Source organism: Sabethes cyaneus, chromosome 2 (assembly GCF_943734655.1).
Source record: "Sabethes cyaneus chromosome 2, idSabCyanKW18_F2, whole genome shotgun sequence".
Lineage (NCBI taxonomy): Eukaryota > Metazoa > Arthropoda > Insecta > Diptera > Culicidae > Sabethes > Sabethes cyaneus.
Genome location: NC_071354.1, coordinates 163,691,317 through 163,719,133, shown reverse-complemented (window position 1 = coordinate 163,719,133; position 27,817 = coordinate 163,691,317). Strand labels below are relative to the sequence as shown.

Sequence of the window (27,817 nt, the reverse complement as noted above, 5' to 3'; positions counted from 1 at the left end):
CACGTTACTAGAAACCTTGGAAAGGCAGAGAACGGTGATACGGTGGTATCGGTGATGAATGGATGATAGATTGAGGTAGTTGATAAGTTCATATATTTGGGATTTCTGCTCACCATCGACAACAATACGAGTAAAGAGATTCAACGATTCATTCAAGCAGGTAGTAGAGCCTACTTTTCCTCAAGACGGTTCTATCGACGAGTATACGCCGCTGTATAAAGCTGACGATGTACAAAACGCTAATCAGACCGGTAGTCCTCTACAGACTTCAGACTGTAACTTTGCTTATCGAAGACACATGTACACTCTACGTATTTAAACGAAAGGTGCCGCGGACTATTCTAAGCGGAGTACAAACGGAAACCGGAGAGTGGCACAGATGTATGAACCACGTAGGTACCATTTGGAGAGATTCTTATCGTACACCTGGCGAAAGTCGAGAGGCAACGTCGCAGGGATGCCGGAACCCCCAATTGCACCAGAAATAGAGGGGCTAAACGTGCTAGTTGACTCGACCAGGTTGAAGCCGACTTGTGTGTATCGAGACGCTCAACGAATTGACGACGAATAGCCCAAAAACGAATACGGTGGAGAGAAGTTCATAATACGTCACGAGCCACCGCTGCTCTATAAGCTGCTAGAAGAAGAAAACATTCAAAATTGAATAAAACAGGAATTGGAGCAAGATAAATTAAGCAATAAGTAAGAAAATCATGTCGAGTAGTGTCACCTTCATTCATATGTCAAGGCCAAAAAGCACATAATAGAGACAATGAACTAGATGATTTTTTTTATTGTATAACAATACGGCTCCAACTCAAAAGGGCCTTACTGCAAAATGTAAACCAAATGAGGGGTTATTTTTGCTGGACCAGCAAAAAGAAGAAACCCTCACTCGGTTGGTTTACATTTTGCAGTTAGTTTCAGTTTTCCTGCGTTGCTTCACAAGTTTGTTTTATTTTCACGAAATAAATTTTATTCTGCAATAATTTTGAAAGACATGCCAACATTTCATTTTTCGTGTTCATTTTTCAACGGCTCCCTCTTCATCCAATATCTCGTTCAAATTTTTATTCCACAAAAAGTGGGAAAAATCTTTATCCTCCATTCTCTGTTAATTTGAGCAAAATCTGTTCATAGACTGCCTAGCTTGAATATTTGTGTTATTAAGCAATCCTTTCTATTAAAATTTACTTTTTTTTTTGTTGTAGCACCATCGACTGCATCATGTCCCTAAAGTCGTAAACCTTAACACTTTGTGAAACAGTTGGTGAGACGGATTCCGGCAAAGAATTTAAGATGCTTTCTGATACGAGTCATGTTTTTCTAATCCGGGACGGATAGACTTTCGTAGGAAATGCTCAACATCTTGTCCTAAAATTTCCATCCTTAATATGAAATGCAGCAATCCACAATACACGGCGTCCCAACAAAAAACAGCGAGGTCGCAACATCTGCGGGAAGCCCCAACGACGACTGAGCGACGCAACATCACTACAGCAGCATAGCAGCGCGATCGCGTCTCGTCCCATGGCCGGGAATGCGATCGCGTCTCTATAAATAAAGGTGTATCACCAGGTTTTTTGTCCAGTCTCGAAAAACTAGCTAGCGGTGTGTGATCCACCACGCGTAGAAAGGTAGCCTCGTGCCCGTATCCGAAGCGGGCTTTGTTTTTGTTTTTCTTTTCATTGCTGTCAGTGCTTCTCGATTGAAGATTGTTTCTAAAACGGCCCATCCAAATTTTCGCATAGATTCAGTTGAGCCAGTGGAAATTTTTAATTCGAAATTATAGGGATTTTTAGCAGCTCAGAGGTCTATTGTGCGGTTGTTCGGCTGGGAACGCGAGTGTTAACGACTTGTTTTAATTATTTTTTTTTGCATTTCTTTTTCGTCTAAACCAAATTGTAGTGAGAAAATAAGTGCTGATAGAGGCAAAAGTCGCGAATACCATCCAGAAGCATTACGTAGAGAGGCAGACAGAAAAAAATGCAACGCTTTGTAGTGTTCGCCGCTTTGGTTGGCCTTTCCACGGCTCAATTCCCGAACGGAAGGATACTGGAAGCGCCGAATCCGCAACTATGTGCCAACCGCATTGTCCACGAAAGGGCTCCCGATGGAAAGGGGTGAGTTATGCGTTTTTCTCTATTTTATGTTCCCTCGCGGGCAGTTACGTGTGAATCGGTGTGGCTGCGGTGACTTCAATCGTGGAAACTCTGTGAAATTGTTGCTAATGTGCTCTTTGTCGAGAATTTATATTTTGCTCATTGTGCGAATAAAATGTGTTAAACGATCGTAAATATAAAACTAAATTACTTGAGAGTGCTAGGAACTATTTCTAAATCAGTGTCTTTTTCAAGTTTGTTATATTTTTGCCTTTTTGTAAATGGTGCATTGATGCCAATGCCATAAAATGGCATTATGTTAAATGTGATGTATTTTATAAATTATTTTTCAACTCGGTACCCAAATTTAATTTAAACTTGCGAATATTTTGGTTGATTTCTTTTGTAATCGGTTACCCGGATCTGATGATAATTATAAAAAACATTATTTGTTTCTACAAAAAAGAGACTTCCTAAAGCTGCCCATGACCGCCTTTAGCAGATCTTTGTTTTTAGACCAAAGAAGGAAGGTTTTTAGACAATTATTCAACAAATGAAGGAAAAATTTATGCAGACTCGAAAGAGTAATTTTTTCTGCTAATTCAGGATTTGATTAAAGTCGCATTGCCGATAGAAATTCGCGCGCATCAGAAACTTATAAGATTAGTAACGGGAACAGGTTAAAGTGTTGCTAAGTCATAGTAAAAAGCAAACGAGAAGCAGGTATCGTCGTAAAACGATATCGAATATTTACCGAATTGCGCCAAAAGGCGGCGGTGGGCACTAGAGGATTAAGCCATTTATCGAAAGGTTTTTTGATCTATCCATTCTTTTTCGATTTGTTTAAAATTTAAACAAAAACCGGTCACCTTCAATAAAAATTATTGCGTATAGTAATTAGTATATAGCTTTAGTTTAATTCTAAGCGCAAATTTACCAGGAACGAGTGACGCGTTATATTAAAATGACGTAGATAAAAACGAAAAAATGCAACTGGCTACCCGTAGCTTATTCTACTAACCGACGACTAAGCATATTTAAGCATCGAAGATTTAAAAAATTGACATATCAAAAATAAATTAGATGATCTAATGATAAAAAAAAACAAAACACGTTTCTTGGAAGTAGCAATCGACAGATGCATTCTCGAAGTCTTCCGGGATTTGTTTGCATAAATAGTTTGATTCTAACTAAGAGGGAATCCCACGTGCTTGCACAAGTTGCTTGGCAGTGTGATAAATCTTTTTTTGGAACCAAAAGATATTATAAATAAATTGATTTTGATGTGCAATACCAACAATGTGGTATAGAACTTTATATTGAAGACACTCATTGTTCTAGTTTCACCGTTCATCGAGGCTTGAAAAATGTAGATGACCTATAACAATGAACTAACATGTTCTTTACTTACGTCATTCTGTGAAAATACTTTTATTGTCTATGCGGTGCAGTTCAAAACTCCTAAATCCAGTTATTGTATTTCCAAACCACCGAAAGTGAAACATTGGAACCAAACGGAAAACCACCACCAATTGTTTTGTTTTGTTTTTTAATTGAGTGTGGGATCTTATCATCACCGTTTTCGTTTTCTTCTCTCTTACCATTAATCAGCTATTTCTTCTCGTGGCGTGATCCCACCCTGCAAGGCGCAGAGAAAGACTGGCTAGACGCAAGAAACTACTGCCGGCAACGATGCATGGACAGCGTTTCCGTTGAGACCAGCCCCGAAAACGAATGGATCAAGCAGAAAATCGTCGATGGAAAGGTGAGTGGAATGAAATGACGGGGCCTTGGCGGGTGTTGAAGGAATTTCGTCTGAACAACTGGTTCTGGGAAATATTTTTTCAATAACAAGCTAGTCTCACGGTGTTATCGGGGATGTTCCCCTAAGACTATGTGATTCTGTTTTTAGCTGTTTTCATTCCATTAGCTGAAATTACGATACACCGGTTCTCACTATCATCTGACTGTATTAAAAGCAAAATTGTATCAAGAATGCTTTTTATTACTTCTAGACATCATTTTATTTTTAATGTATTGTTTTCGAAGCGGTTTGCCTTGATTTCATTTCTTATTGAGGGAAGAAGCAGTTCTAAAACTTGTGAATTCTAGAAATCCAAGATTATGAAGAAAACTGAAAAAAACTTTTTTGAAAAATTGGCTAAATCGGTTAGTACTAACCTAACAAAGTATTGGTTTTTGCAACAATGTTCAACAATTTGTAAGAGTTGTTACGAAGAAAAGTAACGAACATGTATTCCTTGATAAAATTGTTACTTTTCTGAAAAATAAATGTAAATATTTTACAACTGCAAGTGGTAGCTATCACAGTGAAAATTTAAAAAAAAAACAGAATGCACGGTATAACTACATTTTGAAGTTAAAAAATTATTGTTAATGGGTTATTTAAATTCAGGTTTTTTATTGCTGTAATGAGCAATTAACTAAATATAATAAAACTGTAGATAGAGTCAGCAAGTTGCTGCTAACTGCTAACAGAATCAATATCATTATATAATACATAACATATTGCCCCTTTTATGACTATTTAGACTACTGTGATAATCATTTAATAAAGCATACCGCATTTTGCACTGTTAATCTGACACTAGAGTGGCTTTTAGTTTAATCAACTTTTATGAGTTTGACTTCTTTTTCTTTGTTGCCCGTCTTTTTCACTTCATTTTTCTTGAGCGAAATCGTGTGCGAGATTCGACAGTGATAATCGTGTAAATCGGGGTAGTCTAAATAGGGGCAAATGCTAGACTTATTCATCTGATTTGTGGTGTTAGTGGTAGTCAGCTCAGCCACAGAAGGTTAGGGTTAGGGAAGGTTAGGGCAACTAAGTAGGAAGATTTTTCATCTGAAAGCACTCAACTAATACTTAAGCACTTAAAATATAATGCAATCTGTGTCACAAATTTGACTAATTGTTGAGATTTGTGCTAAATTTTTATTTTTTCACCGTCTCTTATTTTTTAATTTTTTGCAATTTTTTTTTCTACAAAGATTAGAGTAGTTTGCCAATTATTGCACATTTGTAGTATTTTGCACCTTTTCTCGATGGTTTATTGTGTTAAATGAAATTTCAGCTATACAATTTCATTATCCATCTGTTATGATTTTTTTCCTGTAAATCAACGTGATTTTTAAGCGTAATAATAAATTTTCTTACCTGTGTCCCAATTTCGCCTTCACCAAACGATTTTCTTATCAAAATTATTAAGAAAGTTGATATACAAACTAAGCTTTCACCGGACGTTAGATGCAAATAAACATGTTCTATGGGTCCCGTAGCATTGATAGAAACTTACTATACCGTGCCGTATCGAAATCCGTACACCTAAGAGCTAGACAATTTTAAATGGTCAATATAAAATTATGATATTGTAATAAGTAATTCGTCATATTTTCTTTTGACAGTATAATACTTATTTTAACATTATTTGGAATAACAGGAAGCTAAAATTAATCCTAGTTATAAAAAATCGAGATCAAAATGTGCAGCTCTTGATTCAAAATCCGTACACTTTTTTATGCCCGATTCAAAATCCGTACACCTGTGACTCAAAATCCGTACACCATGTGAAAGATCAATTAAAGTGCGCATAATTTTGAATCTTAATCCGTGTAAGCTTGATTGAAATGAGTTTAAAGCTTATGGTTAAGTTATTTTTGTATATTTGACCAATTGCTTTATAAAATATGCTTTTCTCGATAATTGACGCATTGTATTTTAGTCCTGCTCATCTGAGAGTCGTAGGAACGTACGCACAGTAGGAACACTACATGGAATCAATCTTTTTGTTTTTAAGCCAAATTATGGGTAATTGTTCATTTTCGGTCGGAAAGTTAAAATATCAGGTTTGGTACTGATTAAATATTATCTTTATCCATGGGGCCACTCACTTGTAACAAAACCTTGTTTGTGTTAAATGTTCTTACATTCTTTTCCTTATGCCTCAGGAAATATTAGGCTTAGAAACAAACTTTTTTAACATTTTAAAGTAAATTAACTTGACTTATAAACAATATATAACATTTTTTCTTGATTTTTGTTGCAAATTATACGGAGAGCTGAAAAATTGCAGAAGAGACTCCGGTATTTCGAGAGTATCAATTCAATATACTAGCTCTTATCGTAGTGACCGGAACTTAAACTATCTCGATGCTTTATTAAAGGATTATTCACCATTTATTATCGTATTGTCATCTTCCAGTTTGTCGACATATATTTAGCTCTAGTTATTTCCATTTTGTTTGGCAAAACATAGAATAGAGTTGAATCGCTAAGGATACTGCACAGGTGTACGGATTTAGATTCAACTAGTAAAACTGAATCAAAATCCGTACAGTACTAATTATGATGAATAAATATTATTTCAATGCCATAATGAATGAAATTAAGCTGTAGAACGATAAACACCTATAGTTCAAGTTGATTTTCGGGATTTTAAATAGGAAAATCACTTTAAGTACGCTTTACACTTCATTTTATTGGAAGTATTTTTCTTAGCAAATTGCTAACAACACAGCCAATGTAGAAGGAAATCTGATAGGCATTAACGTTTTAATTTTTATTAGTTATATTTCGTGGCCTACTACCTGTATTTTGACATTGACGTAATACTAATAAACCACGGGTCTAGGCCTATTATTAATATTTTGCATTTAGAATGTTTAATACATATAATCAAGCAAATTGTATTAGGTGTACGGATTTCGAAGCTGTACGGATTTCGATACCGCATGGTACTACATAAGTGAATAAATTTAGGTCTTTATAACACAAATTGCCACTTAATTCGTAAGTTCAATAATTGGAACAACGTAGACCCTCCTTCCAATTTTATTGCACACCCGTTTTTCTTGTCCTAAGTTAGAACTCCTAACCCTTGTTTTTCGCTAACGCGCAATTGACAGTTCATTTTTCTGCGGTGTTGCTTTTTGTTTATCAACGCAAGCGATGGGAGGCATAGTTTTCCGTATCGCGATTTTTCCCGCTTTTCATCGTTTATTGCAAGGTTTTCAGGTCCATAATGGATGCTAAGGTAATCCTAAGGTATGTATGTATATTAGAGTGTCCAGAGGTTGGAAAACTCACAAAATGAATAGATACGCCGAGCATCGGCAAACGGTTTTTATCATGATAAAACAGCTACGCGAGTGGTTCAATTCGCCTATAACAATGAGCAACATACACTCACGCTTCGTAGCATCGCTGAATATACGAATATCGTGAGCAACGCAAAAGTGCCAATTGACGCTTTCTGCTGCTTGTAAAGCCACTAACACTACTTTAAACTATTCCCTTTTCGTGGTAATATTATTTTGAATAATTTCCGACGTCCCCGGGCATTCTACATCCGAAAAATCGAACACACTCAATGTTCAATATTCAATTTTTGAACGAATTCTGATGTTCACGTTGAGGTTCTGTTCGTGATAAAATTCAAAGCTGATGCGTGCATTATCGGCGAGGCAGGCGAATAGTGTATGTTCATGAGGGATGTTAATCGATTCAAATGATCACTTTTTCGCGAATTCTCCAACCACTGAGAGAGTCCCAAAATAGCACTATGTCAGAAAACCCGGGGGCTCACCCCTCAAATGATAGCTTAGGGTGTCACAACAAAACTTTTATATGACGTCAACATTGGTTGACGTGATTTAGGGGTCGCACATTTGAGTTTTATGAAAAAATGGCATTTTTCAGGAGTAAATTCAAAAAAATATTTCTAGAAATGTTAAAATAGGTGAAACAAGGTACTTAACTATTTTTTCACAATCATTGAGATCCGATACATTCATAAAAAAGTTATGGTGGCATGTCTGGAGTCATGTTACAAAAATTTATTGAATTCGGCAAAAATTTCAAATTTTCGAAATTTCATTCAAATAAACGTCAAAACAGGGTATCGAACAGTGTCTCAGAGTAACGTAGCTATACTGTATAGATAGGAAATTTTATGACGAAAAACTTTGCCGAAGAAAGTATGGACGCATGTTCAAATCTCGCTGAGGTATTCACGTTTTTTCTGAAGGAGGAACAAAACATATTTTCGCAATATTTAAATTTTAGCAGTTCCACGTGAAAAAGGTAAATGATAAAACTTGAACTTTTTATTCTAAACGTCACTTACCTTTTTGATGAGAGGAAATATGCACCTTTCAAAGAATTTGGCACCATTTAGGCTCAAGAATCACTTTTGAAAAGGGCGTATTTATTTTATTAGATACTTTGTTTGAGAAATTGTATCCCCTGAAACTAGGTTTGCTTCAAAATGATGCCTAAGTGTGAGTTGTTCAAAAATTGAGTTTTAAACAAGAAAAAATAAACACTGAAAAGAAATTCCTCTATGTTCTAAAGTCAGGAAAAAGTGTAAAATTAAGATATACAGGAAATGGAAACTTCTATATCATTTACCTTTTTTCACTCTGAGACACTGTTCGATACCCTGTTTTGACGTTTAATTGAATGAAATTTCGAAAATTTTAAATTTTTGTCGAATTCAATAAATTTTTGTAACCAAATATGACTCCAGATATGCCACCATAACTTTTTTATGAATGTATCGAATCTCAATGATTGTGGAAAAAATAGTTAAGTACCTTGTTTCACCTACTTTAACATTTCTAAAAATATTTTTTTGAATTTACTCCTGAAAAATGCCATTTTTTCATAAAACTCAAATGTGCGACCCCTAAATCGCGTCAACCAATGTTGACGTCATATAAAAGTTTTGTTGTGACACCCTAAGCTATCATTTGAGGCGTGATCCTCCGGGTTTTCTGACATAGTGTTATTTTGGGACACTCTAATGTATATGTTAGTAGCTGTGTCCACAAGTAAAACAACTTGACAATAATGCCAATGTAAATGAGAAAAAATCCAAACAAAAGCTGTGAAACAATTGAGCGAGAAGTGCGCAATAATAAGATTTGAAGGTTATTTTGGTGTGCAATAAGTGGGCGCAGAGTTGCTATGCAAAAAAACGTATTTTACACGGATTTTGTAAGGAATTTCACACAGATGGCTAGGCTATAGGAACCTATTTTATATTAGTCTATCGGCATAGTAAGCGGTTTTGCCACAAAAAAGTCTGCCTTGATTTGTTCAAAATCTTCAAATTTATCTTCTATTTATATAAGAGGCTTGTCTGTACCGAAAACCGGGTCTCTGACATAACGTCATAAGAGGCTTATCGGTAACTAGCAATGGGTTGTATTCTCAGTCACCTCAGTGGTCGACTGCTGGACTGCTCGATTGCTCAACTGGTAGACTAGACTACTCAACTGGACTGGTCAATTAGACTGCTCGACTCAACTGCTTGATTGGACAGATCGAATTGACTGCTCGACTGAACAGCTCAATTTAACTGCTCGAGTGGACTACTCGACTTAACTACTCGATTCGACTGCTTGACACATTTGCTTGACTACTCGACTCAACTGCTGAATTGAACTGTTCGACTGGACTGCTCGACTGGACTACTCGACTGAACTGCTCGATTTAACTGTTCGACTGGACTGCACGACTTAACTGCACGATTGAACCGCTCGAATGGACTGTTCGATTCGACTGCTCGACTGGACTGCTTGACTGGACTGCTCGACTCAGCTACTCGATTGTATTGGTCGACTGGACTACTCGACTCAACTGATCGAATCGGCTATTAGATTCAACTGCTTGACTCAACTGCTCGACCCGACTGCTCGACTGGACTGTTCGGTTCGACAGCTCTATTTGACAGCTCGACTCAACTGCTCGATTTCACTGCTTGACTCGACTGTTCGACTAAACTGTTCGATTCGACTGCTCGACTCGACTGCTCGATACAACTGTTCAATTAGACTACTCGATTCAACTATTCGACTCAACTGCTCGACTTGAATACTCGACTCGACTGTTCGACTCAACTGCTCGATTTGATTGCTGCCGCTCATTTGAATTAGTTCGCGGTAATGGCCGGTTCAGAGCCACTCACACAAAAGAGCCATTTTGTACAACTATAAAATTAGCACAGGCTTAGATTATTAAAGAACTAGATACGCCACTCTTCGCAGATTCAATCGTCAGTAAAATGGCTCCTGACGGCAACAGGGTGTACTAGCCTGTCATAGTGTTCGTAAAGCATTCTCATAGGTACACTATATCATCTGTCGCTAACATTTGTGTAAAATGAGAAGGCGATACAAAGACTATGATAGTCGTTCACCCTACCGCCAGCAGTTAGTGCTGATGGCATACTTTTTACTCATGTATGAGGAACTCAAAGACTGGCGTATCTACTTCCTTTAATAATCTAACGTACATGGGAGATGTTGTTCAGTTAAATAAAATCCAATGCGAGCATAAACCCTATTCATTTTAGTTTCAGGCTCTTTTATGTACAACATCTTAGAGCTATATTATTGTAATCGTAAGATCTTGCAAATGAAAGAGCTCAAAGAACTAATACAAAGACTCAACATCTTCGCAAACACTGGTAAATGTAATGTATCCGCAGTTTTCTTGGCAGACATTTATATTTTCCGGATCGTAAGATTCGGGCTCAACTAGATGCTATAGACGAGTACTTAACTGTGCAACAATTGGCAATTTACCCTATTTGACAAAAATAATAATCAAAATTAACGCACGAATGATTAGTTTACAAAGCGGAATCTTATATTCACTTTAAATGACGGCAAAATTTAAATTCATTTTAGTCGCAAGCCTACTTGTTTGCACTTTGCACGTTGCTTTTTTTAGTATCCAGAATTACATTTAAATTTATCTCTTCAGTAATCGGCTATAAGAGAGTTAGTAAAAATTAGCCGTATATTTCGCCAAAGTACCGTTTAAGGTGACTTTAATGCTTATTAGCTTTCACATGAATTGCGTTGGCAATGCCTATGATTACCTAGGTGTAGTGCGGCAGGTAATCAAGGATTTGAAGTGAGTTACAAAGTTAAATATAGTCAGCGTTAAATTGGCTGGATATTTATACACATACTATTATCACAGAGAACAGACAATCAGGCAATAACAAATTTGTCTGGTCTTAATTTTCAAGCATCAGCGCCGCTTAACCTAAAATTGATAAACCGGCAACCGTGTACGGAAAGGCAAATGGTGCCGTAAGCGAGCTTTTATTTCTAAATGTTGGTCACAGTAATTTATACAATGGGTGCTCTCTGGCCTGAATGTATTTTCTCTGTGTGTACTATTATGATCTCTGGTGGACCATAAAAGAAAAATTCAGACTACTAACAAACTAGCTCTCTCCGAATAAATATCATAGCATGAACAAAACGAAGGGTAAATGACTGTAGTTTTAAAAAACTGTAATCTGTAAAAAAATGTCACTGCGATTGAACGTTAAAAAGTACATTCATAAACACACACTGCGGCCATATATCCAAACATTTGTTTTTCTGATTGACATTGTCTGTTGGGCTGTGGTATATTCAACACTTAAAGAATCCAAAAGCTATATCATGATGTGCATTTCACTCAGATCTGTGCTAAGAGGCGAACCTAAAGAATCAAATCAATATTAGATCTGTGCTATAAAACAAACTAATTCAAACCCAAGGGAAATACCCTTGCAAATGAATCAGTAATCAGTATATTTCATTATGAATCTATAAGCAAGACACTCGATTACCGCTCGTCAATACAGGTCGGACTCGATTATCCGGCTGAAAAAAAATTTAAATAGGTTTTTGAAATGTATTTACGTTCAAAACGTGTTTAACATTTTTTTTGAAACGATGGTTCTACAATTAATGAAGGCATGGTAGGGGAAAGAAATGAAAAATTTTTTGGTGAAGGAGGGGAAGAGCAGAAAGGTAAGGAGGGGGGGATATTGGTAGCTACGCTTGACAAGTAGTCATTTTGACTCCTACCTTTTGTCCAACTACTTGTCAAGCGTAGCTACCAATATCCTCCCCCCCTCCTTCCCTTTCCGCTATTCCCCTCCTTCACCAAAAAATTTTTCATTTCTTTCCCCTACCCTCCCTTCATCAATTGTAGAACCATCGTTTCAAAAAAAAATAATATATATGTATGACCGCATTTCAAGGTCAAGACTAAAAACTTGAGATTAGTGTTTAACATTATAAAAAAATTTTATTTAACCGGAAAAACGAGTCCGACCTGTAATCACAATCGTCGTCATCGTCAGCATAGAGCCGGGGTGGCTCGAGCTTTTTCTTGCAGTCGTCTCGGTTTAACTCGATCTTGGGCCATTCGTTCACATTTCAAAGAGACGCCTTTTTCGAAGAGAACAGAAGAAGAACCACCGCACTAGTCGTCCAGTATTGCTGTCCACCGTAGCCTACCAACTTTTGCCAGTTGTATGATGGGAATCTCTTCAAGCAGTGCCTGTAGTTCACGGTTCATACTCCTCCGCGAAATATCGTCCGTAACACCTTCTTCCCGACCACGTCTAGCACGCGTGTGTATCCTCCGTGACATACTACAGTGTCACAGCTTTAGGTTCATAATGAATAAGGTCTAATAAGGGTTGTGTACATTATCAGTGTTGTTCGACGGCATATACTTCTTGATTGTAGCGTTTTGCGAAAGGCAAAGTAGCAATCCTAGCTAACTGAACTCATCTATCACTTCTAATGTGTCGCCGTCAACGGCTACTATCCGTGTAAGGCGCGCGTTGGTATCCTTATTCCTGTGTATTTGATCTTCGACGTCTGGTGTAGATTGCCTCCTCCGTGACCAAACTCCTGGTTACGATACCAATATTTTTTGAGAAGCCTAGGAGTTAGTTGCCTTTGATGACAATCGTGCCTCTCGTCGGATTACCCCTTCAAGAGCGATGTTGATTAGCATGCAGCATAAGCGGTCAACTTACCTCAACCCCAGCCGCATCTCGAAGGGACTTCCAGCAAGTCCCCGAGATGCGCACGAAATACATCACTCGATATACTATGTAGCTCTGATCGGTCGCGTTAATTTTTGTGGAAACCTGTATTCCTGCATAATCTGCAATTGCTGGTCTCGATCGACTCTATCATATGCTGCTTTGAAATCAATAAAGATGTAATGCGCGGACAATTTGTGCTTCCGACATTTGTGCAAGATTTGTCGTACGGTCAATTTACGGTAAAAATTTGGCTTCGCAGTGCCGAATGCTCCCATAAAGCTTGCCTGATAATTTCTACGAAACCTTATACTATCGGTGACAGTCGGCGGAACAGAATCTGGGAGAGCCTGTAGGCAGCGTTAACCAGCACATCGTACTGCCGCGGTAGTTGTCGAACCGGTCACTCTTTTTGTAGATGGCCCAAACAACACCTTGCATCCATTCCTCCGGTAGCTTCTCCTGCTTCCAAATCTTGGAAATAACACAGTGTAGAGCCGTTGTCAGCGTGTCTCAGCCACGTTTATAAAGTTCTGCTGGCTCGCGGTCCCTACCAGCAGGATTGTTGTCCTTCAGCAACCCGATTTCTGGTTTGACTTTTTGGAGATCAGGTGTTAGAACATTACTGTCTTCCAGGGACATTTCCAGGTTAACTGACGGTACGCCTCATTTTGCAACTTCGCCAATGCAATGAGGTATTCACTGAAGAACTGCTAAACAGCATTGAACTAGGTCATAAATGCCAAGAAAGATTATCTAGACGAACCTTTAAACAGAGTGGAAGAATAAATGAGACTTTAAATGACGCTTCACTTCACGCAAATTTCTAATAATCTTGGATTCTTATTAAATAATAATGACATTATAATAGAATAGAGGTCTCTTACTGCATAAGTCCGTTAGTATATATTCGAACATTAACTATAACAGCAAAGCTTTCCGGAAACGCTGCCAATATTTTTAACGCAAAACACATTTTTCAAACCATCAAATTATGGTGTTTTAACACAGCAATGTTCCAATCAAGAAAATTGTCTGCTTGCGACAAGTCAGTAATTTTCTGAAATTATCGATTTATTATACCATGCTGCTTCAAAATCCGGACGGTACCAATATCCGGACACTCTCACTAATTTATCCTTATTAAGTAATAATAAATGCAATTTATGAGGTGTAACTAAGTGGATTATTTTAAACATAATCGTTTAAGATCGTTTAAACATAATCGGTGGTTAAGTAGGCTGCGCGAAATAACTTAAATAAATTCAAACGTAGCGTTGGCATCAAACAGTGTCTTTTTTCTGCGAGTTTTTTCAGATTACTAATAAGTAGTGCTGTCGCAATTTTATGTTTTTAGAACTTATTATAATAAAGAAACCAACTTTTTAGGCTTAGTATCAACAAAGAAGGTTACTCTTAATTAATTGAGACGGTGTCATTCATTAATGTGTTGAAATAAAGTGTATTTCTATAAATAATTGCGCTGTCCGGATTTAAAACATCCGGATATGTTTGACTATAGTCAATAGCTACTATACCATCAATAGCTATTGATGGTAACTATCAAATGTTTTTCTTAGAAAATGCGAAAAAACACGTTGAACCAGGCAGAATGTGTGGTAAGAGAAGGAGTCTTGATCCATGGAACCGTCAAAATATTTGGAAATCCAAAAAACTTTAAGGCATTTAATGTAGAAGTACTTATAATCACTTTCGTTCTCTGGTTAGGTAAGTGGATCAGTGTAGCACTTAACTAAAATCGTACCGTTAATGACGACAAAGTGGCATTAAAAGTAAAAAATATACAGAGAGATGATTATTTTATACTACATTTTACAAGTGATAAGTTGTTTACTTATAAGCATACATTTCTTAGACAAAATACGAGAAAGTTTTGCCTGTCCAGAAAACGATTCAAAAGTGTCCGGATATTGATTCACTGAGATGTGAGGTGTCCGGATTTATGAACCAAACATGCCTGTTTATTGCTCTTATTTTAATGTATTTTATTGAGTTTTCATTGTATAATTGACGTGTTATTGCAAATTGAAGCTTTATATTTGATTACAGTACAAAGCAATTACTAGAATGTAGCGAAATTATTATTTACGGAGCATATTAAACATATGACCTACTTAAGTGTCCGGATATCGATGCAGCATGGTAATACGATGAAAGTTAGAAAAAGATGCCTAATAAAGAGAATAACACTAAGCATGCAAATGCTTTATTGTAATACACCTGCCAAGCAGACATAAAATAAACATAAAAATAATATTGCTGAGCTGCTATTACCAGTTTTTTTACACAATGCATAGGAAATGATTTAGAAAAAAAAGTTGGAATAGACTCTAAAACACGTATTCGGCATAATACTCGGCAATCTTCATAAATGTTACAAAACAGACAGACACTTCAAAGCAAGCAGACATTTTTTCGCAAAAGTAGATATACCTCGTTACAAAGAAACCAGTTTGCGGCGAAGTTTTACAGCCGCCCCATGTCCTACTTAAATCCTTCCGAAAACGACTGCTTACATAATTGTCTGGGGTCACCGCTACCGGAATGCAACATATCCATCATAAAGAAAATCTTGGAGGAATTGTCATTATTCACTTACAACAACGGATCGTTCGAAAGGGAAAGTTTTCTTTCATTCCTCTTGACTCTCGTTGCTCGAGTGCGTCACGTTCCAGTGTCAACGAATCCTGCGGCTCGGAATTCATTGAATGAGAGCCGGCTAGTGATGCGGTGCGTGCTACTCAAGTGCCAAGCGAGTCCCACTTTCTCCTTCTGGGTTGGGACCAGACCAACCGCAATGTGCGAGGATTGCTGCATAAATTATCAATGTAAATTTTTAAATGAATTTAGTGCCAACTTTTTTTTGGCGAGTGAAAACATAATCATTCAATCTGCGGTGCGTGTGTAAGCGGTATGCTATGGGTGCCTACAGATTCGGATGGCCCAAGCTGATCATTAGTGAATTTCATAATCGTATTCGCCCTTTTTCCAGCCTTATTACATAAAGCATACATTGATTGATGGTTATGTGACGCCGATTTCTAGTGTGGAAGCGTAGCTGAATTCAGAAATGCTTCCAATTTGGACTATGACAGCTATCTAATCAAGCATTACTTCGTATGATTAGAATTGCTTTTAAAAAGGTGTAAACACAAACAATAATCATAATTGGCGTGATACCGAACTGGTGGAAAACATTGTGTTATAACGACTTTTCATGCAGCCATTCATGAAGCGAAGTCCGACAACACCGTGGGAACATTTCACTCTTTCACAAATCATCAGCATATCAGCACTGAGGCTTTCCCCAATAAAAAACGTGATAATAGAATAGTACCGGAATGATTAAACAGGCAAAGCTCATTTCTTCACAATTTTTGCTTTGAACCGACAATTTCGGATGCAGTCAAAGTAGTGAGCAAGTGTTGCACATGAACTACATCAATGTCATACATTTTCCGCTTACATAATCCAACCCAAGACTATTCAATTATAAATTTCATACCTATTGGAATAGACATCGATAAACAAGCGACCAACCTGACGAAAGCGGGCAATATTTGTGCATGCGTAATTTGGGAACCTCCTCATTTTCTTAAGAGTGTTTTATTCTTTCACACCATCTTTTCTATGTATTGTCAGCAGATTGTGAATACACCACACTTTGATAATACTTTAAAAATCGCAAGAGCTGGAATGATCTATTCCTCATAATAATACCATTCTTTACTATGATTTTTTCTTATCGCCGTTGATGTATCATTTATCAACAGATCTAACTTGCATACCAATAAGGAAACATTCCGTACTAATGGCGCATTGTAAAGCATGCAGCATCAACTTCACGTACCAACTATTGGCGTTACAAAACCCATCTCCTATGAAACTAAGTAAGCTACTTATACATAAGTGATGTACAAAATGAAAAGAAAATCCGGATAACAGCAATCCGCTCAAACTTGCAGTAACATATTTAACTCAGCACCATACCAACCAGCTGGAATTTATGAATCAACTGTAAACAAGACAGTGAGAGTAAATATCGAATGTTTGTTTCTATGAGACTTCGTATTTTTGCAGAGCACATCTGGCGAAGTTGACAAAAGAAAACTTAGCAATTGCGGTTTTTAAAGCATGCATAAAATTATTTAGAATGCCAACCAAGAGTTTAGATAAATCCCGCACCCGTGCTTAATGCCACCAACCGCAAAGCTTACTCGTCTGCTGCAAGGGTGATGCTTGATCTTGCACCAACTATTGTCTCTCATCCGATGACCCACTTTGTGAGATAATAATTATCACATATTACGTAAAATACTAGGCTGTACTGGGTCTTTGCAAACCCCGACGAATATTATGATATGTGCGTGTCGCTTGTGTGGCCTCTGGCTCTAATCCAGCGCCAATAAGTGGCATAATTGATACAGAATCGTGCTCGAGACTCGTCTTGTGGAGGAGATTACCTATTATTCTGTGTGATGTTAAAAACTTGTCCGGAAAAAATTAACAGCTACATATACGTAAGTATTTTCCAAAATAATGTTCTGAAGAATTTTATAAAATTCTAATTGTTGATGCCAGATCAGCTTAAAAATGGCACTCTACAAATTAAAAAAATAATTTCCACATTTTACAAATACACCAATTATCTGACCCCAATTTTAAGCTCTTTTTAAAGCAAAGCTTTTGGGAATTCTGTATCGTAAACAGATACAAAGTTACAACTGTTAACACCATACCCATCTAAATTTCCTCATTTTTATTTTCATGTAGGTACATAATTTTGTTGCCTTGCCATGATAACTTAATCCTTGTGATTATACAAAATTTTAGCCAAGTTTTATCATTGAACAGTTTAATCCTCTATCACATGACCAGTTATTACTGTCAGAAATTTAAACATTAGTTAATATTTTTTAAGATCAACCGACGCTTTGGTTTTTTTCATTATTTTAAAATCACTTTTAAGCGTAGTTTCTTGAAAAATAAATTTTAACTAATTTTAACTTTAAAGAAAATATGTTAAACTCCCAACCCCTCGCTGATGCGCACGACCATGTTGTACCTACTTACAATGTCCAAGATCTGTCAGTATACAGCATCTTCGCTTATGCATATGTATACACCTAAGTATATGGTTTTTGTTTGTGCCGACCGTTTTTCCGATGTTTTATCAACGCTTCCACGGTAGATCGAGAGCAAACCTGCCGTACTCAGTTCCGCGTGGCTGACCTAGCTGACGCGGTTGATTTATGCGTCCGCACGTGATTACTGAAGAGAGAGAAATTTCCCACTTGACTGAAGAGACAAGCTTGCCGTAAGCCAAGCTGCCGTTTTATGTTTACGATCAGTTTTGTTTACACTCATAAGCATAATCATCTGCTTCTTTTTTCTGCACCTATTTACTTTGCACTGTCCAGCATGTGGCAGCGTAATTTAAAAGAGGCAAGTATCGAGTATTGTAGTTATGTTGTGTAATGCTAGCCATTGTTTTGAGGGCAATTAATCGCTCTGTACTTAAACTTTTTACATAATAAATACTACGGATCATCACACGCTGACCCGAGATGAATTGTAGAGTGAAATGCTATTAAATACAACATCAATTACACTAACAAGAGCATTGTATTTTTATATTTTTAAAAAAGAGAACAAAAATTATTGCTACCCTTTAATTCTACTACCTTGTTATTGTTGTTATATATAATTAGATATGTATACGCATTTCGATCTCGCCGTGAGATCTTCCTCAGTATCACTAACTTATACAGCTTAGACAGGATACAACGGATTTTGAAAACGTATAGAATAATGTAGCAACTGAACAAGTGCCCGCAACAGATACTAAATTGGCTTAGGATTAATCGTCGTACGTAAAAAATCTTCGACCTGTTCGGACGAGTGCGGCTTTGTCACTCTTTCTGGCGTACTTCCCAAGCAGATTGATGTCACTGGTAGGTTTAATCGTCGTAAAGAATATTCGACCTGTTACACTTCGAGCATCAGAAAAATTATTATCCGCATGCATCAGACTGCAAATAAGAATAAAGAACAGACTCAAAATATCATAATACACGAAATTTACTAGAAACATCTCATAATGCACACAAACATACCACATTTGGCATTGCGGTTTTTGTTCGTTTTGTTGCTGGATTCGAGTCATTATTTCACTTGCTTTTTTGTTGTCGGTCAAGCTTAAACCTAAGGTCCATTTTGCCGGCTATTTTGTTTACACTTGACTTTGACACAGGTTTAAACAGAATGTCTCAATACTAAAATTGAAAAACGAACTGATTTGCTGTGAGGGAGTTTTCAGCCCGATTTGCTCTTTGAACACCCACTGATAATTCTATTTAACTTCTGTACCGCTGAGCTAGTTCAAGCACTTAAGCCGTGCTGTTAAAAAAGACGTTGTTTCATTCACAAAGATTGCTTCTTTTGATGACAAGGTTGTTTGTTTGTTTATTTTTATTTACGACCTTTAACCTTTTGGTCATTCAGGTCGATGATAAAAGGGTAGCTAATAAAAAACACTTTAATTTACACACTTTTGCAGCAGGTACAATGGGAATCTCTCGACTGTATCGTATGCTGCTTTGAATTCACTAGAGATGTGATGCGTGGGCACGTTGTATTCCGACATTTTAGCAAGATCTGTCGGATGGTAAAAATTTGGTCCGCAGTTGGGCGAGCCTCCATGAAGCGCACCTGATAATGCCTTATGAAACCTTGTGCTATCATCGCTAACAGCCGGCATAACAGGATCTTGGAGCGTACTTTGGCGTTTAGTGGCGCAATGCCGCGATACATCTGTCTCATTAGCATTAGCAAGTGCGAAAGCTTGGTTGGTTTTCAGAACAGCGTTGGCCACCTATTTGTTGAACCCCTAGACTCTTGCCACTGATGTGATGTAGCCGGGTTTACGGAAAGTTATCTTCGGATTTCGGTCTAACCAATCCCACAATTCAATCTTCTTCTGTTCTTATCTGTCATGATAATCCTATAAAACCAGTTCTCAAGTTCAACGCTTAACTCCACTCATAAGGTTCTGTACAAAATCTGGCTGCAGCATCTTCTACACGGAAGCCCACTTTTTCTTCATCTATTCCTCAAATTTGAGGCTTCCGAAGTGCCTGCTTCATGACAGGCCAGTATTTTTCGATGGGACTTAGTTCCGGCGCATTGGGGAGTTCATGTCCTTAGGTACGAAAGTAACTTCGTTGGCTTCGTACCACTCCAGTACATCCTTTGAATAGTGGCACGAAGCTATATCCGGCCAGAAAGTCGTAGGGTCCTCGTGTTACTTCAACAAAGGAAGCAGACACTTCTGTAGACATTCCTTGAAGTAGATCTCCCCGTTTACAGTCCCGGTAGTTACGAACGGCGCATTCCGTCTGCCACATGAGCAGATCACTTGCCAAATCATGTATTTCTAAGCAAACTTGGAAAGTTTCTGCTTCCTTATTTCCTCCGAAATATCAAGCTTGTACTGGGCGGTGAAGAACAGTAGCCTCGGAAGCTGCCGGAAGACCGTCTTGAGGTAAGTCTCATCATCCATGATGAGACAATGAGGGATCGTCAGCATCTGGGTGTACAGTTTCCGGGCCCGAGAGTTTCCCATCGTATTTTGCCGTTCGTCACGATTTAGAGCCTTCTGCACTTTGTACGTATGCTGTCTTTCCTTACCGAAGCATTGCGATTCTCCTTAAACGCTTCCACGACACGCTTGTGATCCAGATCTCTTACAAAACATCCATTCTAACTGCATTTCTTCTTCCGTTCGATGTTCAAAGTTTCGTAGTAACGTTTATCCACACGACTCACAGTTAAGTACACGATTCCGAGTTGTTTTTCGATGTCCCGATAAGATAGTTAAGAATTTTTCATCAATTAGCGACGTTCCTTTTTTCCAATTTTCGAAAAACTGACAGCGATAAAAATACAGTATAAACAATGCACTCTAAACTACTTCTCCCCAAATTTTCAAGAGAAAATACCCAATGGGTATTTTTCTACAGCGTTTCTTCCGTGGTGCAATATGATGTGGAACACCTTTTAGCTTTACCGCTTCGTTTTACGAACATAGGGTCCTATTATGTAAGTCGGAATCAGATCAGCATCCTGCTCCCTGAAAATTTCTGCTTCATGTCACATGCTCGAATATTCCGTCTACTACGCTTTGATAAAAGACTTCGGTTTCTAATAAATTCTTAAATTTCATCATTGTAACTTGTACGGAAACAGATGGTTGAGCTTTTTTCTCTATCAGTTTACTTTTAGGAAGGGTAGTTTTACACTTGTACAAATTGATCTACTCTCAGGACATCAACTTGGTCGACGTTTTATCGAAACAAATGATTCTTAACCATTTCGGAAGGGAAGATTCGGTCACTTTGTTCTAGAATCGAAGTAAACAATATTACAGGTGTATAAGATTTGTCGTACCGGGCCTGGGAAGCAAAAGCGTGCTTACATGTGGTTGGCTGAATTATTTATTTTTGATGTTTTTGGTTATTTACCTGATATATTTGGTTTTACCCCCAAGTGAGCGACTTTCAATTCACTTTTTTTGGCAAGAAAACTTCATGAACATTATTTTAATATCGTCGGTAAGACGATCAGAGATGCAATATTTACTAAAAATTTTAGCGTTTTAAATAAAACAAACCTCTAGTTCTGTGCAAGCAAAGTTATAGCATGTCGAGCGATTATAATGAACAATCTGTATTTATTTATTACAAAAAAATTTAAAATTTATTGAAAAAAAAATTCTGTCGTAATTCACATGCAAGAAATAATATCTCTGGTGATGTCATTACACTTTGTAGTGAAACCCAATCTTTTTAACCAGAGCTATATGTGATTGTTTCCACTTCAACCTTTTGAAACAGAATTTTGTCGCTGTGGTTTTGATTTTAAAAATAACTATTTTCAATATTAATTAATTTCCTCTTACAATATCACGCTCCGCAGACTCTTCGTTAAATGCTGCACTTTAATTAACACCTTATCAGCATTCGTACATACATATATCATCCACAATGTCGCTGGCGCAAATTTGTATGCCTTAACATCGGCATTCGGAACAATCAATGCTTTAAACGTGTTTTCCGCATTTATTGTCTCGCCTGAATGACGGTTCGAACTTTCCGAGATTAAAATCAAAGCATGTGTCCGATGTTTCAGACCAATTCCATTGCATAATCTATGAATCTTCGCTTCAAAGTGGACAGACCGGTGCGGTTGGGCCACTGGCAGTATGGTACGGTGTGTGCGGGCAATTATTCCAGTGGCACGTTGCTGACGTGCCTGTTGAATATTCTTCTGATCAATCACTGGACACCGACGACACCTGACTACTGGTCAATATGCACAGAAGCTACCGATTGAATAACAATCTATAAGCTCAGCTGGCAGCATGCACTTTGCTGGTAACGAAATTCGTTGAATCTGTTGCTCCGTATCTTCATACTATTGCCAATTCAAACGACCCGAAGGGATATCTGACCATTCACGTTATTATTAGGGACGGTCATGAAGAAGGTATATGACTCGTTTATTATTGATAGCCAACGAATGACCTAAATCTTCATACAATGAATATTAAATAACTATACGAACGGATCAGACACACCTGCTTACGGGACACCGTTTGTGACAATGACAAGTGTTATGGACGCACGCCGTTATACCTTTTTATTTGTTTTATTTATTAAGCACGATTCGAAACTCTCCTTGGCGATGATATCATCGTAGTTTGACACAGTTTGGATCATTTTGCACGGTGACATAATTGACAAGGGATCACTGCAATCCGTCCTCAGTTCAATATCTGCCGGAGAATGTGACCATTGTTATGAAAGGCAACCTCCAAAATGTGATACATTGTGTTTTCACTTTCTCTAGGTTTGTTTGATTTTTAAATTGGCAGTGAGCTCAAAAAACCCAAAATTCGAAAACAAAGTTTCATAGACATTCTGAAACAAGCAAAACCACAGCCAAAAGCCAAGAATAACGATCTATATTCTATTTTGCAGCAAAAATACATCTGGACCAGCGGACGACAGTGCGACTTCAAGGGCTGCGATCGCCCGGACTTGCAACCGGTTGCCGTGAACGGCTGGTTCTGGACTGCTGAGCTGCAGAAGCTAGCGCCCGCCAACGTGCGAAACCAAAACGACTGGTCCGAAAACGGAGGAATCGGAAAACCCCAACCGGACAACCGTGAACTACTGCAAGGCGGTGCACCCGAGAACTGTCTAGCAATCCTGAATAATTTCTACAACGATGGAGTGCACTGGCATGACGTTGCCTGCCACCACGTAAAACCATGGGTTTGCGAAGAAAACGATGCTTTACTGAAATACGTCAAGTATACAAATCCTAATTTACGCATTTAAGGTGCATCATGGAAGTGCAAAATGTCCCCATGTTCTCAAAATGTTCAACTGTTCTTCGTTAGGTTTCACCAATTGTGTATCAAATATCTGTTTTTTTTTTCTTTTTCCTCATAGTGCTGAACTACAGTAGGTTTTCTGCATAAATTATATATTTAGTAGTGCGCATAGAACATAAGACTTAATTTTTCTAAGAAAGCGTTTTCGACTGCTAGGTTTGAATGGAACTTTTGATGTTTGATAGTGACTTGATCATAGGTTCTAAGATCCATTTTATTTATTAAATAAAGCCTAAAACCAACACAGTTTACATTGTTTAAATCTAAACTACCGTGAAAGCACCTAATTCCGATAACCTGAGGCATAATTAAGTCCTTAAGTCCTCACTGAAAAATAAATCGTCGACATTTTTTTTACAAAGTATGTGTCTTTACCGTGTACTAGCTGACCCGACAAACTTCGTATTGCCACAAATTAAACTACGTTGTACATAAATCGTGAATCTCGGATGACCTTTGTCACAATCTCGAATTTTGCAAGTTTCTGAGGAGTTCGTGGGTGTTTTAATATACAAATTTTCCTCACAGTAAAGAAGAAAACAACTCCCCCCTCGCTCAGCCTGATAATATAAAGCGGATAGCGTTTAAATATTCGCCATCATTACGAACCATTTCGCTGAAAACCATTTTGCGGAACACCAATTCTCGGTTGACCATAACGCGGAATATAGAGTTTCGCAGAATACCATTTCACGAAAAACCTTACGCGGGATGTACCATTTCACGGAAAATCTTTTCGTAGAAAGTACCATTTCGCAGGGGTTGCTCAACTGAAGGAAAGTAATGGAGGTCAGTAGATCTAGGAAATTAAATAAACCTAGATAGAGGTGATCTCTACGGGGGGTTGCCCGCAGTGGCCGGCGCTTCCGACGGCAGGTCGCCGGCAACACTCGCGACCTATGGCCGACTCGCGCTGAATTATCTAATGTTACTATTGATAGTTTTTGGTGGTCTTGTTATTGATTAATGTTTTATGAGTCTAAAATTTCTCGAGCTTGATTAGTTTTTGAGTTACGCAAAAATTTCTGTTTTATTTGTATGAGAGTCCTTATCTCCCTACAGGGGAGAGGGGTCTCAAACCATCATTAAAAAAATTCCTGCCTCCAAAACCCCCCCACATGCCAAATTTGGTTCCATTTGCTTGATTACTTCTAGAGTTATGAGGAAATTTGTATTTCATTTGTATAGGAGACCCCCCATTAAAAGTGAGAGAGGTCATAATTCCCCTCCTAAAGAGGGGAGGGGTCTCAATTCACCATAGAAAAAATTCATGCCTCCAAAAACATCCACATGCCAAATATGGTTCCATTTGATTAATTAGTTCTCGAGTTTTGAGGAAATTTGTATTTCATTTGTATAGGAGTTCCCCCTTTTAAAGTGGGGAGAGGTTTCAATTCACCATAGAAAAAATTCTTGTCTCCAAAAACACACGCATGTCAAATTTGGTTCCATTTGCTTGATTAGTTTTCGAGTTACGCAAAAATTTCATTTTTATTTGTATGAGAGTCCTTATCCCCCTACCACCAGGGGCGAGGGGTCTCAAACTATCATTAAAAAAATCCGGCCTCCAAACCCCCCCCCCCCCCACATGCCAAATTTGGTTTCATTTGTTTGATTACTTCTCGAGTTATGAGGAAATTTGTATTTCATTTGTGTAGGAGCCCCCCTCCTAAAGTGTGGAGGTGTCTCAATTCATCATTGAAAAATTTCTTGCCTCCAAAAACACCCACATGTAAAATTTTGTTCCATTTGCTTGTCTAGTGCTCGAGTTATGCAGAAATTTGTATTTCATTTGTATGGGAGCCCCCCCCCCCATTCCTCTTAGTGAGGGGAGGGTTCTCTAACCATCATAAGAACCTTCCCTGGACCCAAAAACCCCTGTTTTCAAATTTTCAAAAATTTTAGACTCTTTCATAAAACATTAATCAATAACAAGACCTCCAAAAACTATCAATAGTAGGGTAACCAACGTATTTTGGACCCCCTCAGCAGCTGTACATAATTTGGACACTTACAGCAAAATCAAATGCAAGTGTCCAAATTATGTACAGCTGCTGATGGGGTCCAAAATAGGTTGGTTACCCTAACATTAGAGAATTCAGCGCGAGACGGCCACAGGCCGCGAGTGTTGCCGGCGACCTGCCGACGGAAGCGCCGGCCACTGCGGGGGGCAGCAGTATAATCAATATATATAGAATGCCAGTGTCGCTGCAGTGCGCGTGGCAAACATCATACATATTCAGATAATGTATTTACATTATACTTGCATATGTGTGTGTGCCTGAGATTCAGCAAAAGGGGAATCTCATTGTCAAACTTTGACAACCAGTTTAAAATTTCGAATATGGCTGCCAAGTAATGTAACTGTAAACTTCGCTTGCTTCTAATTTCTGAAAAAATCGGTGCAAAAACACTCAGTTGAGGGATTCAATTCATCCGGACGAAAAGAAAATGAGCGTTTAAAAAGTAGAATCAATATATATATAGAATGCCAGTGTCGCTGTTTTTCTATAGGACTCATTGTGGTAAACATGATGCTAACAATCTGTATCAAGTCTGTCAATCGGGAACTTCGTTGTCAAAGTTGCTCATTGTTATTTATCTGTTCTTTATCTGTGCGCTGGTTGGTGCTGTCATCAGTGCGTTCTCCGCAGTGTTTTTATGTCAGTGAAATGGTTTTAAACGTTCTTTTTCTTTTCGTCCGGATGAAGAGAATCCCACAACTGTGCCCTTTTGCACCGACTTTTTCAGAAATTTGAAGCAAGCGAAGTTTCCAATCACATTACTTGGCAGCCATAATTGAAATTTGTAACTGGTTGTCAAAGTTTGACAATGAGATTCCCCTTTTGATGAATCTCAGGCACACACACATTTGCACATATAATGTAAATACATTATCTGAACATGTGTGATGTTTACCACGCGCACTGCAGCGACACTGGCATTCTATATATATTGATTATACTGTTTAAAAACATTTCACTGGCATGAAAACACAGCGATGAGCGCACTGATGACAGCACCAACCAGCGCACAGATAAAGAACAGATAAATAACAATAAGCAACTTTGACAATGAAGCTCCCGATTCACAGACTTGATACAGATTGTTAGCATCATGTTTACCACAAGTAGCTGGCAGGCAGCCATGTTTTCGATGCCAACATGTTAGCGTTAGCGTAAACGAGAAATCATATATTCGCCACTCTTCACACAAGTTAGCTCTTCAGCTGTCAGTGGGGCCCACGACTCCTGAGTCCGCCTGATGTTAGCTCTCGTCAACGCAAAGCAAATGAGATAAAGGTGCCAGTTAGCTGGTTTACCACAATGAGTCCTGTGGAAAAACAGCGACACTGGCATTCTATATATATTGGTTCTACTGGGGCAGCCCTCCGTAGAAATCACCTGCATCTAGGTTTATTTATGAAGTAATTTGCGGTTTTGTCACTAACGAGAATGACATTAGCTGCGGATCGTTTATGTAGAAGTGAGAGGGGGGCAAAGAGTGGAGGAGAGGATCCGGGAGTTTGGAATTTGATGTTCTTGATATTATTCCTACTACAAACAGCTTCAGCGAGGTCCACAGCTAATGTCAAAAAATCTTTATATGTGTGCGTGGTGGAATACTTCATTTTCCTAGATCTACTGACCTCTATTACTTTCCTTCAGTTGTGTCAAAATGCTCGATCTCAAATTTTTCCTATGAGTAATTTACATGCTTTTTTCAATTTTGTGATATATTTGAACTGAAAAAATATTTAGGTAGAGCGCTAGGCATGAAAAACTAAAAAGAGTAATTGGACTATTTTATACCTAGCGGTCCTCCAGATAAATATTTTCGCATGAAAATCAACACTTGAGCTTCTTTTGAGTGTACTTTCATGATAAAGTAATCATTTTCTCAATCGCATCGTTTGTACGATGTTGCCATTAGAGGGTTAACATAACTTTTCCCGTAATTTCCCGATGTGAAAATTATGTTGTGTGTACAGTACAGTAAACCAGTAAAACATGACTGTCTATCACTGATAAAGCATTGCACGCAGATGTCAGTGCGTTTTTTTTCCTCCCAGGATTGACACTGTTGTGGGGTTTGTTTTGATTGCTTATTCGCAAGACCCAGAGGCAAACAACTGCAAAAAGGACAAAAATATATGTTGTATAGATCTGTTATCATTTTCACACACAAAACATAAAAACGTCAAACTAGAGTTGAGGTTAGGCACCGTGCAAAAGTTTATAGACTATCAGTACCTGCAAAAACATCCCATCAAGAAGACGGGCAACTCTGTCAAAAGTCGAGCGACAGTAACAGCAATGCTATCTGCCGAGTTAAACTTTCACATACTAGTGTGAGTATATTAGAAT

General features: G+C 38.0%; 1 protein-coding gene across 1 annotated transcript; it reads left to right on the top strand.

The window, feature by feature from the left end:
- The first annotated feature begins 1,586 nt into the window (after nucleotides 1-1,586).
- Nucleotides 1,587-23,692, top strand: LOC128734001 (uncharacterized). Its single transcript, XM_053827951.1, has 4 exons — nucleotides 1,587-1,637; nucleotides 1,909-2,123; nucleotides 3,714-3,867; nucleotides 23,032-23,692. Exons 2-4 carry the CDS (start codon nucleotides 1,987-1,989, stop codon nucleotides 23,392-23,394), a joined length of 654 nt encoding a protein of 217 aa, XP_053683926.1. The 5' UTR covers nucleotides 1,587-1,637; nucleotides 1,909-1,986; the 3' UTR covers nucleotides 23,395-23,692.
- The last annotated feature ends 4,125 nt before the right edge of the window (nucleotides 23,693-27,817 follow it).